This window comes from Lampris incognitus, chromosome 10, assembly GCF_029633865.1.
Source record: "Lampris incognitus isolate fLamInc1 chromosome 10, fLamInc1.hap2, whole genome shotgun sequence".
NCBI classification, from domain to species: Eukaryota; Metazoa; Chordata; class Actinopteri; order Lampriformes; family Lampridae; genus Lampris; species Lampris incognitus.
In genome coordinates, this window is record NC_079220.1 from 26,988,074 (window position 1) to 27,004,569 (window position 16,496).

General features: G+C 45.1%; 1 protein-coding gene across 2 annotated transcripts in view; it reads right to left on the reverse strand.

Moving 5' to 3' along the window:
• Positions 1 to 11,646, reverse strand: part of map3k14a (mitogen-activated protein kinase kinase kinase 14a) — a 27,752-nt gene extending 16,106 nt beyond the window's left edge. The window contains exon 1 of one of the 2 annotated variants that reach the window (XM_056288793.1): positions 11,518 to 11,646. In XM_056288793.1, coding sequence (XP_056144768.1) covers positions 11,518 to 11,605 — 88 coding nt within the window. In that variant the 5' untranslated portion in view covers positions 11,606 to 11,646. Of the gene's footprint in view, positions 1 to 40; positions 209 to 11,517 lie in introns of those variants that run through there. The other variant, XM_056288794.1, reaches the window with a different exon arrangement.
• Between the last annotated feature and the right edge of the window lie 4,850 nt (positions 11,647 to 16,496).

Genomic DNA, 16,496 nt, shown 5'->3' on the forward strand with positions numbered 1-16,496 from the left:
AGTGTTGTGGGTGGGGGGTGGGGTATTTGGACATACTGACAGAGGCCGGTCTGAGCTGCTGTTTTCCCTGTCTTCTGGGTATCCGGGTTTTTTGTTTTGTTTTTTCAAATAATTCAATGTCTACAACGGCGCAGTGCGGTTTTCCATCGTCCCACTCGGTCACTGTTCAGATTCTGGTTCTCAAGTCGTGTCTGCTGTGTTCTCCGTGTCCGCTTCCCGCCGCTCTACTCGATCCTGGCTCTCTGCCAGTCAGGGGGTGTTGGGTGAGGGTGAGGAGGGTGGTGTGGGGGTTGGAGGAGGAGCTGCCATGAGCTGACACTGACTTATGGGAAATGCATCTCTACTTCCCCATACGCCAACCCCTCCAACAAGAGAGCCATGACTCACTCTGTCCCTTTCCCTCTATCTAATTCAAAGGACAGTCTTTTGATCAAGTAAAGTGAACCTCATTAATCCCAGGGCCAGGTGGCAAGTTGTACTGTGCTCCAACCTAGAAGACTAAAAAAGAAACAACAAAAAACCCCACAAAAAACACAATGCAATCTATGAAAGAGAAAAATGTAAAAAAAAAAATGGAAATTATACTTTAGGAACAAAACAAAAAAAATATTTAGAGCAAATCTTAATACTACACTTATGACTTAATATCGCAGCAGCTTCACCCCTAGATTGCAATGTTTAAGCACAATGAACAGATGCTGTTGAGAGTTTTGACATGATTTACACATCTCTGGATATCGGAATTTAAATTGTCTGAATGTTTACTCAGGGAAGCATACACATGTTTTAAGCTTTAGTAACATAAATGCTTTTTGCTGCAAGTTTTCTTATTGCAGTTTTCACATTTTATGGTAGAAAAAGCTCATAATATCAAATCCCAATTCTCATAAGATCATGGCACTTGAAAAACCACAATATGCATCAAATCGGTACGAAAACACCGTTGTATTATCAAATCAGAAGGTAACTGCCAATTCCCCACCCTTCGATATGCATTATGTAACGTGAGCAAGAATAACCTTCAAACTACTTGCATCTCTAGCCAAGTAATGAACACAGAATCCAACCCTGTCAATACATAAAACTGCCTGTAAGTATTTATCAAATATCCTACCGATTGACCAACTAATCACAGTCAAGAACAAGTATGGTAAAAAAAAAAAACACAAAACAAGAATACGAATTGAAAGTACAAATGAGCATAAAACAACAGAAAAGCAGAAAAAGGAGCAAGAGCAATAAATATAAATCAGAACTGCAGCAAAGTCTCCAACACAGCTGCTTGGAATTAAATCAAGGTCTATATATCAATAGAGCTGTCTGCTAAAGGCTTATAGTTCAAGACAAACAGCAGGTAACTTAAGTCCTCCTGCACCGTGGACATAAATAACAGCTCTTATACATTAGAGTTGAACACAGAGGCCAAACACAATGGTACCGGAACACTCACTGTAATGATTAGAACAACGTTTGTTTGAATAAAAGTAAAATACAGAGCTGGTGATGTATAGGCCATGTGTTGGGTGATTGAATCTAGCACAGTAAGACAATTGTATTTCTTATACTCACATTAAGATATAATGTGTCAGAGGATAAACAAGCTCTTAAGTCTGCCATCTATGAAGCCCCATGCATTCCCCGAATGGATGAGGATCAGACACCACCAGAACATTCTCTCCTGCCTCTCTTCTTCTGCCTCTCAACTGTCATGATCAAATAATGAACTCAAAAACAGACTCAAATACAATGTCCAGGCGTCCGGGTAGCATAGCGCTCTATTCCGTTGCCTACCAACACAGGGATCGCTGGTTCGAATCCCCGTGTTACCCCCGGCTTGGTCGGGCATCCCTACAGACACAACTGGCCATGTCTGTGGGTGGGAAGCCGGACGTGGGTATGTGTCCTGGTCGCCCCAGGCGCCTGTTCGGGGGGGGAGGGGGACGACTGGGGGGAATAGCGTGATCCTCCCACACACTATGTCCCACTGGCAAAACTCCTCACTGTCAGGTGAAAAGAAGCAGCTTGCGACTCTACATGTATTGGAGGAGGCATTTGGTAGGTAGTCTGCAGCCCTCCCCGGATCAGCAAAGGGGGTGGCATAGCGACCAGAACAGCTCAGAAGAGTGGGATAATTGGCCAAGTACAATTGGGGAGGAAATCCACAAAAAATAAAAAAATACTACATTTTCTTAAAGTTTATGATGCAAATGGTTTACTTTAGAAGCCACTGGCCCCCGCCATGACTGATGATCACCGCATTGCTTTAACTTGAACTTATTATCATTTCGAAGAACATCTGACCTTCAGCTCCTGTGGTTCCCATAGCTGTCTTTTTTTCTAACTGGGCTAGGGCAATAGCAGAAAAAAAAGTGTGTGGAAGCATGGGACCTTTCAGGCGGACAACACCAAACTAAATGCATATGATACAGTGTCAGACCACATTCCAAAAACAGTCTCGAAGATTTGAGTGTTTAGAGTTGCCCCGACTCTCTAATGTGCACACCATGCAGCCAACTCGTACGTCTGAGTTTGAATGCTTTACATCTGTCAGATATTCAAGCAATCTTGACTCTCTCTACTGGAAGTTAAAGAAAAAGTTAAAACAAGTCTGGTAATAATAATAATTTCTTTAAAAAATTGTTTTCTTCAAGAGGATGAACTGCCGCAACTCTTTGAAAGCGTCACATCACCCCCAGTATCAGCTTTACTCTCTTATCGTTACAAATTGCAAAGGAAAAAAGGTTGAGAGGAGGTGGCATACTTCCTTTTTTTGCACATGCGACATATCTACGAAGGTGGAAACTGAAAAGTAAAGTACATTTACTCAAGTACTGTACTTGCGAACAAGTTTGCGGTATTGGTACTTTACTTGAGTGTTACTATTTTGTGAGACTTTATAACCCCCCCCCTTTTCTCTCCAATTGTATCCGACCAATTACCCTACTCCTATGAGGCGTCCTGGTCGCTGCTCCACCCCCTCTGCCGTTCCGGGGAGGGCTGAAGACTACCTACCTCCAATACATGTGGAGTCGCCAACCGCTTCCTTTCAACTGACAGTGAGGAGTTTCGCCAGGGGGATGTAGTGCACACTACTCCCCCCAGTTCCCCCTCCCCCTCAAATAGGCGCCCCGACCAACCAGAGGAGGCGCTAGGGCAGCGACCGGGACGCATACCCACATCCAGCTTCCCACTCACAGACACGGCTAATTGAGTCTGTAGGGACGCCCGACCAAGCCGGAGGTTACAAGGGGATTCGAAATGACGATCCCCGTGTTGGTAGGCAAAGGAATAGACCGCTACGCTACCCGGACGCCCAAGACTTTATACTTTTACGCCACTGCATTTCAGAGAGAAATATTATTGTACTCTATACTCCACTACTAAGGCTGTAGTAACTAGTTACTTTGCATAAAATGGTTTTATAGCCAATACATACAACAAGCTCATGAAATGTGATGCACTGTTAAAAGTTTAAACTACCCGTCAGTACGTGAGGTAGGTAGACCTGCTGCGACATTAAAATACTGCTGACTGGTTAACAAATAATCTAATACTTTAAAGGGATCATTTTTCAGAACCAGTATCTTCACTTTGGATACTTACGTACTACTAACAATTACTTTTACTGAGATGAAATTTAGAATACAGAGGACTTTTACTATTAATGAAGTATTGTTACACTGTCGTATTGATACTTTTAGTTAAGTAAAGGAGTTAAACACTTTTTCCACCACTGTGTATCTGTGAACAAAAATACTCAGGACACATAAGCCTTCATGACTTGCATGTCTATGGCAGAGGACGACTGGCCAAGCGAGGGAGGTAAGCAGATTTCTTACAGGAAATGCAGATATGATCATATTTGCACAGAAATGTTAAGATTTTATCCAGGAATAAATGTCTTCCAAGTTGAAATAAAGCCATATAGTTCAGTTTTTACTCACAAAAAAAAGCATCTAAGAGTTTAACTTTGAAAACCAAACCTTAAAATAAAATAGCAACCTCGTATCAGGATCTCGTTATAGAAAAGACGTGCCCTCAAGAAAATCAGGATAAATTGTCCAAGCTGTTGTAAGTGAGCTGTCTTGTATTAGAGTGGGAATGGCTGTTCTATGGTTGATCTCGATATGGAAAAAATCTCACTTCCCTTTTTTTTGTTTCCTTTTTCACAGCATAACAACCGACTCATAAAAAAAAACCCACTAAAAGACACAGAAACATGAGAACAAAACTTGAAGGGCTCCACCATCAAAGCATTACTAATAGCAAAACGCAAGCTACCCATTTAACACTCCAGTGATAGTCATTAGTGAGAGTGACAAACATAAGAGAGAGAAAAAAAACAAAAAAACAAACCAAAAATGTTAAATCCTCATTTGACAAAGCTTTTTGATATCTAGGCCTATACAGTATTTCAATCTTGACCAGCACACAAAGAACATTCAAAAAGGATCCATTAAAGACTATCAGTCATCCATGAACTCAAATAAGTCCAAGTCTGCCCCCCCACCCCCCATCTCCTTCTACTGTTGTACCAAATGGTAATTGGCAATGGACTGCATTTATATAGCACTTTTCTAGTATGCCGACCACTCAAAGTGCTTTACAATGTATGCCTCACATTCACCCATTCATACACTTATGGCGGAGACTCCCATGCAAGGTGCCAACCTGCTCATCAGGGGCAGTAAGGGGTTCACCAGTGTCTTGCTCAAGGACACTTCAAGACGCTCTCTTGAGGAGCCAGGGATCAAACCAGCGACCTTCCAATTACTGGATGACCCACTCTACCTCCTGAGCCATGCCGCCCCAATACCAAAGTATTGTCCAACCCATCCTGCTCTACTTACTGCTCCACCTGTTTCTTTAACATCCTCTGTCACAAACCGATTCAAACTCACATGCATAACCAACACTGCTGCCAAGGTAATAGATCTCCCCACACCAAACCTTTCAGAGTTCAATTGTAGGGCCATCACACGCATTACAAATACAACACCACAGGACATCCTACACCCACTCAATCGGCACTTCACTGTACTGCCCCCTGGGCGCAGGTAAAGGTCTCTGAGGTGCATAATGGCTCGCTTTGGCAAATGCCTGGTACCTGCAGCTACAGCAGCCCTAAACAGGGTAACTCGTCGAGGGAACTATGAGTCTTGTTTTCATGTTGTTTTGCCTGCCGCTGTTGTGTTGCATTTCATGTATTATTGTCTGTTATTGTTGTGTGATGATGTGTGTTAAGTGTAATGTTGATTCTCCCTGTGATGTACAATGCTGTGGAAAAGAATTCCCGCCTCGGGGACAATAAACCTAACTAACTAAAATCAAGCAAGTGACATCTATTGAAATGACAAAGTTGAGTGAGAGTGATGGGGCAAAGAAAACGATGCAACTCATGTTAATTGACAATATATGAGACATAGACTGGGGCAAGAATCAGTCCAAAAAACAGACCTGGCTTAAAAGGATGCAAGCAACTACACATACAAACACACAGGCCAGGCAAGTGACTAGGCACTGACCTATGCAGTACACCCACTCAGATTAGCCAAATACCAAAGCTTTTAGTAAGGAGAGTTAAAAGGGGCTAAAGTTCCAGCCAGCCGTTCCTTAAGGGCTCTCCACACAGCAAGTGAGAGCCACTACAGAGGGCCCGGCTCCATGGAAATAGTTTTATGGGTTTGGATTCTATTTATCTTAGTCAATAACACTTTTGTCTCATCTACCTAAAATCCTGTGTCCCATCATCACTGTAGCTAAAGACAAAGACGCTCCTCCTGGATCGCCACCTTGCAGTGGTGGAGAAGCTTGCGTGTACTAATTAGGGGTTGACCGATATGGTTTTTTCAGGGCCGATACTGATATCGATTATTGGTAAGTTAAGGTGGCCAATAACCGATATTTGGAGCCGATATTCAGTTGCAGTAAATGTAAAAAATTCTGTGCCAAAATTTACAGCAACACAAACCCCAACACAAGGCTGCCTTTAAATGAACATGTTTGATTGAATTTTGTGTAAAACAGAAAATATTTGAAAAAATGAAGTGCATGATTTTCAAGGCCCTCGATAGCAATCTGAGTGGAATTCTTTTTAAATTTAAATTAAATAACTTCCAAAACATGAAAATAGAATGAATTAAACAGCATGGACAGCAGGAAGTAAACTTCGATCAAACTGAATAATTATAATACTAAAATAATTCCACATAAATTGGTTAAAGTGCTCCCCGCAGGCTTTGACTGAACTAAATGGAAAAATGTACATTAGTGTCATTATGTTCCCTTTCTCAAGTGATAGTTCGGGTTTTTTGAAGTGGGGTTGCATTAGGTACTTATCAATAGTCAGTGTATTACCTGCAGTAGATGGGAGTCTGTGCGATCCCAGTTTGGAGATTCATCAGGAGTAGCCAGCACAGAAGTTGAGGAAAGGGACAGACGAAACCCTCCGTGTGGTTTTTTTTTCTCCCACGATTCAATTATATACGAATTTGGAACGTTCACTGACAGCCCTACCAGTTTACCAAATAGTTGGCTTTCACTCTCTCCCTTTATGAAAGTTTATGACAGTTTTCAAAAGCAACTGTCAATAATGTATTCTCAAGGAATGATGTTGCCAATCCTGATGTTTAAAGACTTTTGCAAAATTTAGAAATGCCTTGAAAAAATGTTCTGGTGAGTTCCAGCTATATAAAGGTTGTAGCGTCATTTTGAAGTTTATTTTCATAACCTTGTTCCTGTGCAGCAACATTTGATTGCTGCATTTATTGGAGTGTCTAATAGATTTTACTCCTGATAATGCTGTAGTTATGCTTTTGAACACACACCCTGACCATTCTTGCTTGCCGTTTTTCTACAGGTTTCCCCTTTCTCCTCTTTTTATATCTCTCCTCTTCATGTGATTATTTCAAAACCTTTTTTCTGTATGTAAGGAAATCATTTTCAATATGTGATTTAAAACAAAATGCCGGCTTGGCCGATAAAAATATGCCGATAACGATAATATGAAAAATGACAAATATCTAAGCCGATAATCGGCCAGACCAAGAATCGGTCGATCCCTAGTGCTAATGATCCAAGAGCTATGCCGTCTGCAGCTTAGCTCTTGGTAGGGTCACCCAAGGCGGATAGGTCAAGGGGGAGGTTCCAGACGAAGTACGATCCAAGAAAGACCTCAACGACAGAACTTGTGGAAGAGGTCGCCATGTCATAATGGCAGTGAAGGGGATGAAGGCTGCAATAGAGGGTGGTCCCCAATCGTCTTGGTTCTAAGTGCCATTGGACTCTGGCCACCCCCTGCCAAGGACCATGTGGTGGCTGCAAGAGCATCAGCCTCTCCACATAAAGAGCTGTCACACACAGGCATCTTTCCGCAAGGAAATCAACATATATACATCCTTGGGTCAAAGCACTGTGGTGACCAGTAAGAGGTGACAGGGGCATGATAGCTAAGTCTAGCAGCCCCTAACCACAACCTGGCACACAGGCGGTGGGTGTAGATCAGTTGCCAAGCCCTGGGACTGAGGCAGAGCGGCTTCTTGGCTGCTGCACCCACGACTGAATAGTCCCTATCCGCTCTGCTCACCCCAGTTGAGGGAGGGGCTAGAAAAGGTGCCCTAACCAGTCTGTCTCATACCTCCTGTCTAGACCACTCCATCCAGAGGGATCACCACCATGCAGTCAGAAACAGCAACTCGTATATTTTGGAGCCTGGAACATACAAACCCTCTTGGACAATCAATCCAGCAATCGACCGGAACGGCGTACTGCCATCATCCCCTGAGAGCTGAGAAGACTCCAGACTGATATTGGTGCACTCTTTAAAACCTGACTGGCCGACGAAGGGTAGCTCAAAGAGGAGAAGGGTGGTTACACTTTCTTCTGGAAAGGAAAAGCAGCTGATGAGCCGAGGATCCATGGTGTTGGCTTTGCCATCAAAAACAGCCTCATTTGCCCCCTTGCTGAGCTTTCTCTGGGCATCAATGAACGCCTGATGACAATACAACTGGTGCTTGTAAATAACCAAAGCGTCACTGTCATCAGTGTATATGTTCCAACACTTAACTTACAAGTTGATGTAATGGAGACCTTCTATGCTGACCTGGGCAATTTTCTCACCCAAGACCCCAAAGAGGATAAACTAATCCTGCTTGGAAATTTCAATGCCAGCATGGGACAAATTTACAACTTGTGGAGAGGCATAATTGGCAAGGAAGGAATTGGAAACACAAACTCCAATGGCATCCTACAACATGCTCAGAACACAGACTAACCATCACCAGCACACTCTTCCACTAGAAGAACAAACTTAAAACAACCAGGAGGCACCCTCGTTCTAACATTTGGCACCTCATTGACTATATTATCGTCCATCAAAGAGACAGACGAGAGGTACTTAATACCAGAGTGATGATTAGTGCAGAAGACTGCTGGACTGACCCCCACCTTATCCGTTTCACACTGTCCACCCATCTTCATCAGAAAAGATGGGTGCAGAAAAAGCAGAGCCGCCCAAAGTGCAACCTCGAATGACTGACTGATACCTTCTCTTGTCAACAGTTCCAGGCCATGCTCAGTACTGCAATCACTGGCACCTGTAAAACCACTCTTGGACATAAGATGACGAACCACCAAGATTGGTTTGATGAGAATGACCTGGAAATCCAACGGTCAACATCAAGAGGCAAGCCTTTACCATCTGGCAGAATGACATCAACTGTCAAAATAAACAAGCTGCCCATGCAAGACCAAAATCAGCCGTCCAAAGCTGGGTCTGAGAATTGAAGAACTAGTGGTGGATGAAAAAGGCCCTTGAGATCCAACACCTTGCAGAATCTAATGATACCAGAAGCTTCTTCGACGCTACTAAAGCAATATATGGTCCCAGCCACCACCATCTGACCCTAACTGAGGCATGGCAAGATGAACTGGAGTTGGTCCCAGGGCACTGCATGGTGGCTGCCCACTGCTCCTAGCTACACAGCTAGGATGGGTTAAATGCAGAGAAAGAATTTCCCCACGGGGATTAATAAAGTAGTAAAAAAAAAAAGTCATACTCTACCCCGAGTGACCAGCGATAATGAGGTAAACACACACACACACACACACACACACACACACACACACACACACACACACACACACACACACACACTATGAAAAGGTAATGGTTTCAGGGCAAACGTAGTGTGTCACAATACGCAATATCCAGATTTTATGCCAATACAATACTATTTAAGGAGAGCCCTTGGCAATTGTCAAAATGGATGCTGCAGTATACTAAATAAATCAGTGTTGCTTGAGAGGTGAGTAATATTGCTCACTTGGGAACTCCCAATAAACATTTTTTCTGTTTATGCTTCAAAAATCAACTATTTATTCAAATAATAAATATCATTTATTTATTCAATCAATGACCTTCATTAAGGTTGTGGGGTTTTATTTCAGCAACAGGCTAATCAACTAAGATCTGAGAAACTTTCCGAGCACTTATGAAAAAATACTGTTACATTTCCATCTTGGAGAGCATATGCATTAGAAACAATGAACAGTGTGACAACACTGTTTTCACCACATTAAGGATTTTTCTAAAAGAAAAAAATATATTTTATGAACAAATAAAGATATTACAGGAGGTCAGACTGCCACCAATGACAGCGGGATTGCACCATTTAGCCTTCTATGTTTAAATTTGTATTCTGAATGATCCTTCAAAAACAAATGACAATATTATATTAATCACAGTCTGGTACTTATGTGGTATTGTACCATACTGTTGTTTTCTTGCTGATGACGGTTAATATAACTGTTATTAACAGTAGCCCTGGTCGTGGTTGAGGTAGCTTTGTTAGTCATTAGAGCAGTCACTGATATCCAATTGTTAATTTAACATGAAATCCTGTAGATTTCACACAACATACACACATGCACACATGCACGCACGCACACACACACACACACACACATATTTTACTCCACAAATTTTGTTTTATCTAAATGGATCTCATTTTCAATACAGTCAAATGTTAAGAAAGGAGATGTAAAATGGCTCATAAAATATCACAAAATCAAATTTGCAATACTGAGTCTCAAGATTTAACTGGGAAATATTCATGCTGTGGCACCATGATGGTACTGAAACAGATGCTATCTGGTGACTTCCTCCCCTTCACTTTGCTGTAGTTACTATGGCAGAATCAGCACACTGGGCAACTTGTCCAGTCCCCTCCACTGATAAGAGAACTACTCTGCAGGCTTAGTTTGATCATGGAGCAGGCAACATCAGCACAATTTGCCAATGTTTTATCAGAGTTTTCCCATTACATTTGAAATGAGATTGCTGGTCTGTGCAAGTCTCACAAACAAGACCCTGTAGTTGTGAACGCTGTGTGTGTGTGTGTGTGTGTGTGTGTGTGTGTGTGTGTTAACTCAATTCTGACTTGTTGCAGCAAACGGCTACCTTGTCCATCATGAGATGGAGTTAACTCATCACCATCAGAGAGCTTTTGAGTGAACTGAATTTGAAAATTAGCAAGAGCCATTTCCCCCTCCGGTATCACTGTCTTGTCAATGCTTGGCTGTCAGCCATATTCAAGGTCTGGTCAAGTCCGTTTCAGATCCAAAAAAAAAACTACAACTTACCCCTAACACTGTACCATATATATGTGAGGGTAAATTCAAATGAACACACCACCACTTGATTCCCAAACCATCAGCCTTTGAACTTAAGTATGTTATATATAGCACATTATGTTTCATTGAAATACCAGTTCAGGGCAAACATGGACTTTAAGCTGGAACTAGTTTTGCATACATTATATTACAGTATATTTGGTTAACTTTAACTCTCCTGTGAATATTGCATTGTTTGCAGAGGCAAAACGTAAGAAATCGATTCGTGCAAATAGATGTTGATACAAAAATAGATGAAAATAAGATAAGCTCGACATTAAATGTGAACTTGAGAAGCAACAACGAAAGACGAAGGCTTTACACGAGACAGTCCTTGTCTCAACAGACACAGAGCTAATACCATGTAAGCCGACCGGGGTGTTGTGACTTTGAATGCATATGTAACATACCCAGAAACGTATTCCCCATCTTGATTTAAAAAAAAAAAGGAAGAAGAAGAAGGAGAAGGAGAAGGAGAAGAAGAAGAAGAAGAAAAAGTATATTTTTCCAAACAACACCCTGTCATATCCTGCGAAACGCTAACTAAAATGTCCATCATCCTCTCTATTCAGCTGGCACTAACATGTTAGTAAGCTTTGTTGAGAGCCCAAGTACCCCTCCACTCCCCTGTCCCGGCCGGTTGACATTAGCTAAAATAACACGAGATCTCCACAATCACCGCCATTTCACACAGCCTCGGCGTTAAGATGACCCATTTACTTTACCGATCGTCGTTAAAGTCGAGAGCTGCTGTGGGCCTCTCGGAGGAATGGCACGAATCGAAGTTACGATATTTGCCTTTATTGGGCGAAACTAGTTTAAGACGAAAGAGGATTTGTAACTTACCCGTTTTTAACTCAATAGGCGTCGGCCGATCGCTGTGCTGCACCGAGCGTTTAGCGGGGGGACTCAGTGAAGGAAATGATTGCGTCATGGGGTGGGTGTGGTAAACGACTGGGTTCTCTCTCAAGTTTCTCTGGATTACAAAAAGATGAAACATCAGCCACCGACAGACAAAATTGACTTCATATGTCTCTTTTGAGTTTAACCGACTGGAGGTCTTACGAAGCCGAATACAGTTACTCACTTTCACTTCCTTGAAACTTCCCTCTTTGTTCCGTAAAGGCAATAGATCGATATGAAGACATCCCGATATTGATCCTCCAAATGAACGATGTTTCATAGGCTATGTCCTAGCACACGTGTGTTTGTATACATCAGTATTAGCTGGGCGTAAGGAGGAACGGGGAGGGACGCAAAGCATCAAGATTGCCATTGTCAACATTGTATGATATTGCAAATTATGACGTATTGACAATGTTATTGTGAAATAAAGAAATACTGTGATGATGACACTATATATATATTATATTATATTATAAAGAAATATTGTGACGATGACACAATATTAATATCAGGATACTGACATTCTGACACGTTGGTAAAATGATGCAACAAACTAGTGTTAAATTGGCATAATGACATTGTTTAATAATAATAAAACTAATGATGACAATCATGGCTTATCATTATGGTACCATTCTGGCTTAATAATGTATTAATATTATAACATACATCATAACAGGAACCCAGCCACTGAGGATGCACAAGCTAGTGCATTCTTAGTGCTGGTCCCAGGCACGGATAAATAAGGAGGGTTGCATCAGGAAGGGCATCCGGCCTAAAACCTTTGCCAAATTAAATATGCGGCTCATAGATCAGATTTCCCCACCGGATCGGTCGAGGCTTGGGTTGCCAATGATCGCCACCGGAACTGTTGGCTAGCAGGGTGCTGATGGAAACTATGCTACTGTTGGGCAAAGAAGAGGGGAAAGGCATGCCCAAAGGCATCGGGAGAGGAGGAAGGGTAGGAGTGTGTAGGTGAGTCGGAACTTTGAATGTTGGCACTATGATTGGTAAAGCGAGAGAGATGGCTGATATGATGGAAAGACGGTAGGTAGATATACTGTGTGTACAAGAGATCAGGTGGAAGGGGAGTAAAGCCAGGAACATCAGAGGTGGATTCAAACTCTTCTACTATGGTGTGGATGGGAGGAGAAATGGATTAGAGATAATTCTGAAGGAAGAGGATATCAATAGTGTGTTGGAGGTGGAGAGCGTGTCAGACACAGTGATGAGTATGAAGCTATAAATTGAAGGTTTGGTGATGAATGATCAGCGCATATGCCCCGCAAGTTGGGTGTGAGATGGAAGAGAAAGAAGAACTCTGGAGTGAGTTGGATGAAGTGGTGGAGAGTGTACCCAAGGAGGAGAGAGCGGTGGTTGGAGCGGACTTCAATGGGCATGCTGGTGAAGGGAACAGAGGTGATGAGGAGGTGATGGGTAGGTATGGTGTCAAGGAGAGAAATGTGGAGACACAGATGGTGGTGGATTTTGTGAAAAGGATGAAAATGGCTGTGGTGAATACATATTTCAAGAAGGGGGGCAGGATGACGTGCACACAGGTGGACTATATCTTATGTAAGAAGTGTGATCTGAAATGGATTAGAGACTGCAAGGTGGTGACAGGAGAGAACGTAGTTAGGCAGCATCAAATGGTCGTCTGTAGGATGACTCTGGAGCTCAAGAAGAGGAGGAGAGTCAAGGCAGAGTCAAGGTTCAAATGGTGGAAGTTGAAGGAGGAGGGCTGTTTTGTGGAGTTCAGGGAGGAGTTAAGACAGGCACTGGGTGGTAGTGAAGCGGTGCCAGATGGATTGGCAACCACTGCAGAAATAGTGAAGGAGACAGCTAGGAAGGTACTTGGTGTGTCATCTGGACAGAGGAAGGAAGACAAGGAGACTTGATGTTGGAATGAGGAAGTACAGCAAAGTATACAGAGGAAGAGGTTGGCAAAGAAGAAGTCGGATAGTCAGAGAGATGAAGAAAGTATTGTAGCGAAGTTGCTACCCTGTCAGAATTGTGCCAATTGTCCTGTTTTACCCATCAAGCACTGCGTGCAGATTGTCAGTTATTATTAAATGTTTTGTAAGTGTTTTATGTGGTTTTATGTGTTTATGTGATTACTATTTGTTGTGGTGTAATTGTAGATTTCATTGTGTTGTGTTGTGTAACCTTGGAACTGAAACCTTGAACAACTTTGTTGTTCGAGTAGATGACCCCCATTTATTGTGTCACATTTCTGTAAGTTCTTGTTTCTGTGTGAGTTCAATAAAGTGGCTGCAATGTTACCTTTGTCGTTGCTTTTACGTTCGCCACACCGGTGTCAGAAGTGAGATTGCAGCCAATACCCACAAATCGAAGATGGCAACGTCAAGAAGAAGCTTCGATGTAGAACTCCGCGAGATTGAGGACTTCATCGAGTGTCTGGAAAAAGAGCTTTCCCGGGGAGAGAGCATCGCCGCTCGGAAGAAGACGTCCCGCGGAGGAAGGGCCGACGAAGCCAACCACCCACCCACTACCAGCAGCCGTCATTCCGCCGCCGGCCGCCACCATGTCATCGCCAGCCGCCGCCGTCTCCACCCCCGTCTCATCGCCAGTGCCGGCCGCCGCCCATCCACTATCAACAGCCGCCATGTCGCCGCCGGCCGCCGCCACTACGTCACCGGTCACCGTCACCACTTTGCTGACCAACGTCACTACAACCCCAGCACCCCCTGCTAATGTGATGCTGCCATCCCCAAGCATCTTCAAGCTCCCACGGTATGCGGGCATCACAGCCCTGGAGCCATACCTAGCTCAAGTGAAACTGGTAGCAAGTCACAACCAGTGGAGCACCCAAGACACTGCTGCCCATGTTGCCCTGGCGCTCGAAGGGAATGCGCTGCAGGTATTGCTCGACCTTATGCCGTCAGAACAGCAGGATTACGAGACACTGGCCGCTGCTTTAGACCGACGCTTTGGTCAACGGGTCTCTACTGACAGCATGCGAGACCGACTGGCCCGCCGGCGCCGCCAAGAGGGCGAGATCCTGGGAACCTATGCAGCAGACGTGCACTTCATTGCACATCGTGGCTACCCCACCTTTGATCCAGCAGCTCGTGACGAGTTAGCCCTGAGTGCCTTCATCCAGGGGCTCACCCCAGAGAGGTTGAAGGAGCACCTCCGCATCACGGCACCTACAGCCTTCAAGACTTCATTGGAAGAGGCAGAGAGGGTATAGGCTGTGATGGCCCCACACAACCAACCAAGACCCCGAGTGCGTCAGGCTGAGGTCCACGCAGATGAAGGAGACGTCGAAAGAGGGGTCGTCTGCCAGGCTTGTCCGTCACCACGCTGAAAGCAACCAGGCCGACGCCAACCACCCTTCAGACCTTGGTCGCCTCATGATCCATGCTACCGCTGTGGAGAAGCGGGGCACAAGGCCCCTGAATGCCCTGCCCCTGCACCACGACGCCGTAGCACTCCCCAGTCGGAAAACTTGAATGGGGTGGCACCGCGGGGAGACTGCTACCCAGCCAACCGACCATATCCCCCATTAAGAACTCTTCCCAGATCGGTAGAGTGGGCCACACACACGGTCTCTATCTTTGTTGCTCCATTGGTGGACACCGCTGCTGGGCCCTTGTGGACACAGGGTCCACCATCTCCATTGTGCGTCCAGGGGTGCTACCAGAGACAGAGTGGAGGCCCACCACCTGTAAAATCAGAACTGTGACTGGGGAACTAACCAGCATGCTGGGGAAGAGAGCACTGCAGTTGCGGGCAGGGAAAGTTGCAGCCACCCACGAGTTTTGGTTGGCTGAAATACAAGACCCTTGCATCATCGGGCTGGATTTGCTGACTCGCTGGGGGGCTCTGGTCGATGTGTCGAGCAATGCCATTCACCTTGGCACAGAGACCCTGGCCCTCCGGCGCCGTCCAGAGAGGAAGGTGGGATGTATCCACATCCAGCCAACTCCACCTGTCACCATGTCGCCGCCGCCACCCCCACCTCCACTGCCAACCGAGGGGATGACGACACTGCCCAGCCCACCAACAATGACGACGACCCTCATTGAGGCTACCATTCCTCAGACACCCTCGCCGGACACTGTTGCCGCCATCCAGGAGCTGTATCAGCGGAGCAGTGAAGGGCTGGACCCTCAGCAGAGTCAACAGCTGAAAGACCTGCTCCAACAGTTTGCTGAGATTTTCGCTGCACGCGAAGAGGAGTGCACCCAGACCAACCTGGTGCAGCACACAATCGACACTGGTACAACCCCACCCATCAGACTGCGACCCTACCGGTTAGCGCTTGCCAAGCGTGAAGCTGCAGAGCGGATGATTCTAGAGATGGCTGCGGCTGGGGTGATAGAGCCATCCAATAGCCCTTGGCCGCCCCTGCCATCCTGGTCAAAAAGAAAGATGACACCTGGAGGTTCTGTGTGGACTTTCGTCGGCTGAACAATGCAACTCGCAAGGACTCCTACCCCTTGCCCCGCATTGACGACGCTCTGGACCACATCGCAGAGTCACAGTGGTTCAGCTCACTTGACCTACGGAGCGGTTACTGGCAGGTGGAGCTGGCACCAGAAGCCAGACCCAAGACAGCCTTCACCATCGGTCAGGGACTCTGGCAGTTTCGTGTGATGGCCTTTGGTCTCTGCAATGCCCCCGCCACGTTCGAGAGACTAATGGAGAGGGTGCTGGCTCACATTCCCCACAACCGGTGCGTGGTTTACCTTGATGACCTTCTGGTTCATGCCGCTGACTTCGAGCTGGCCCTAGAGAACCTCCGTCAGGTCTTCCAAGCCATTCGGGGGGCGGGCCTGCGCCTGCACCCCAAGAAATGCAACCTCCTTCGACGTGAGACCAAGTTTTTGGGCCATGTGGTGGGGGCAGAGGGCGTGGCCCCTGATCCTACTAAGGTGGAGGCGGTCGAGAAA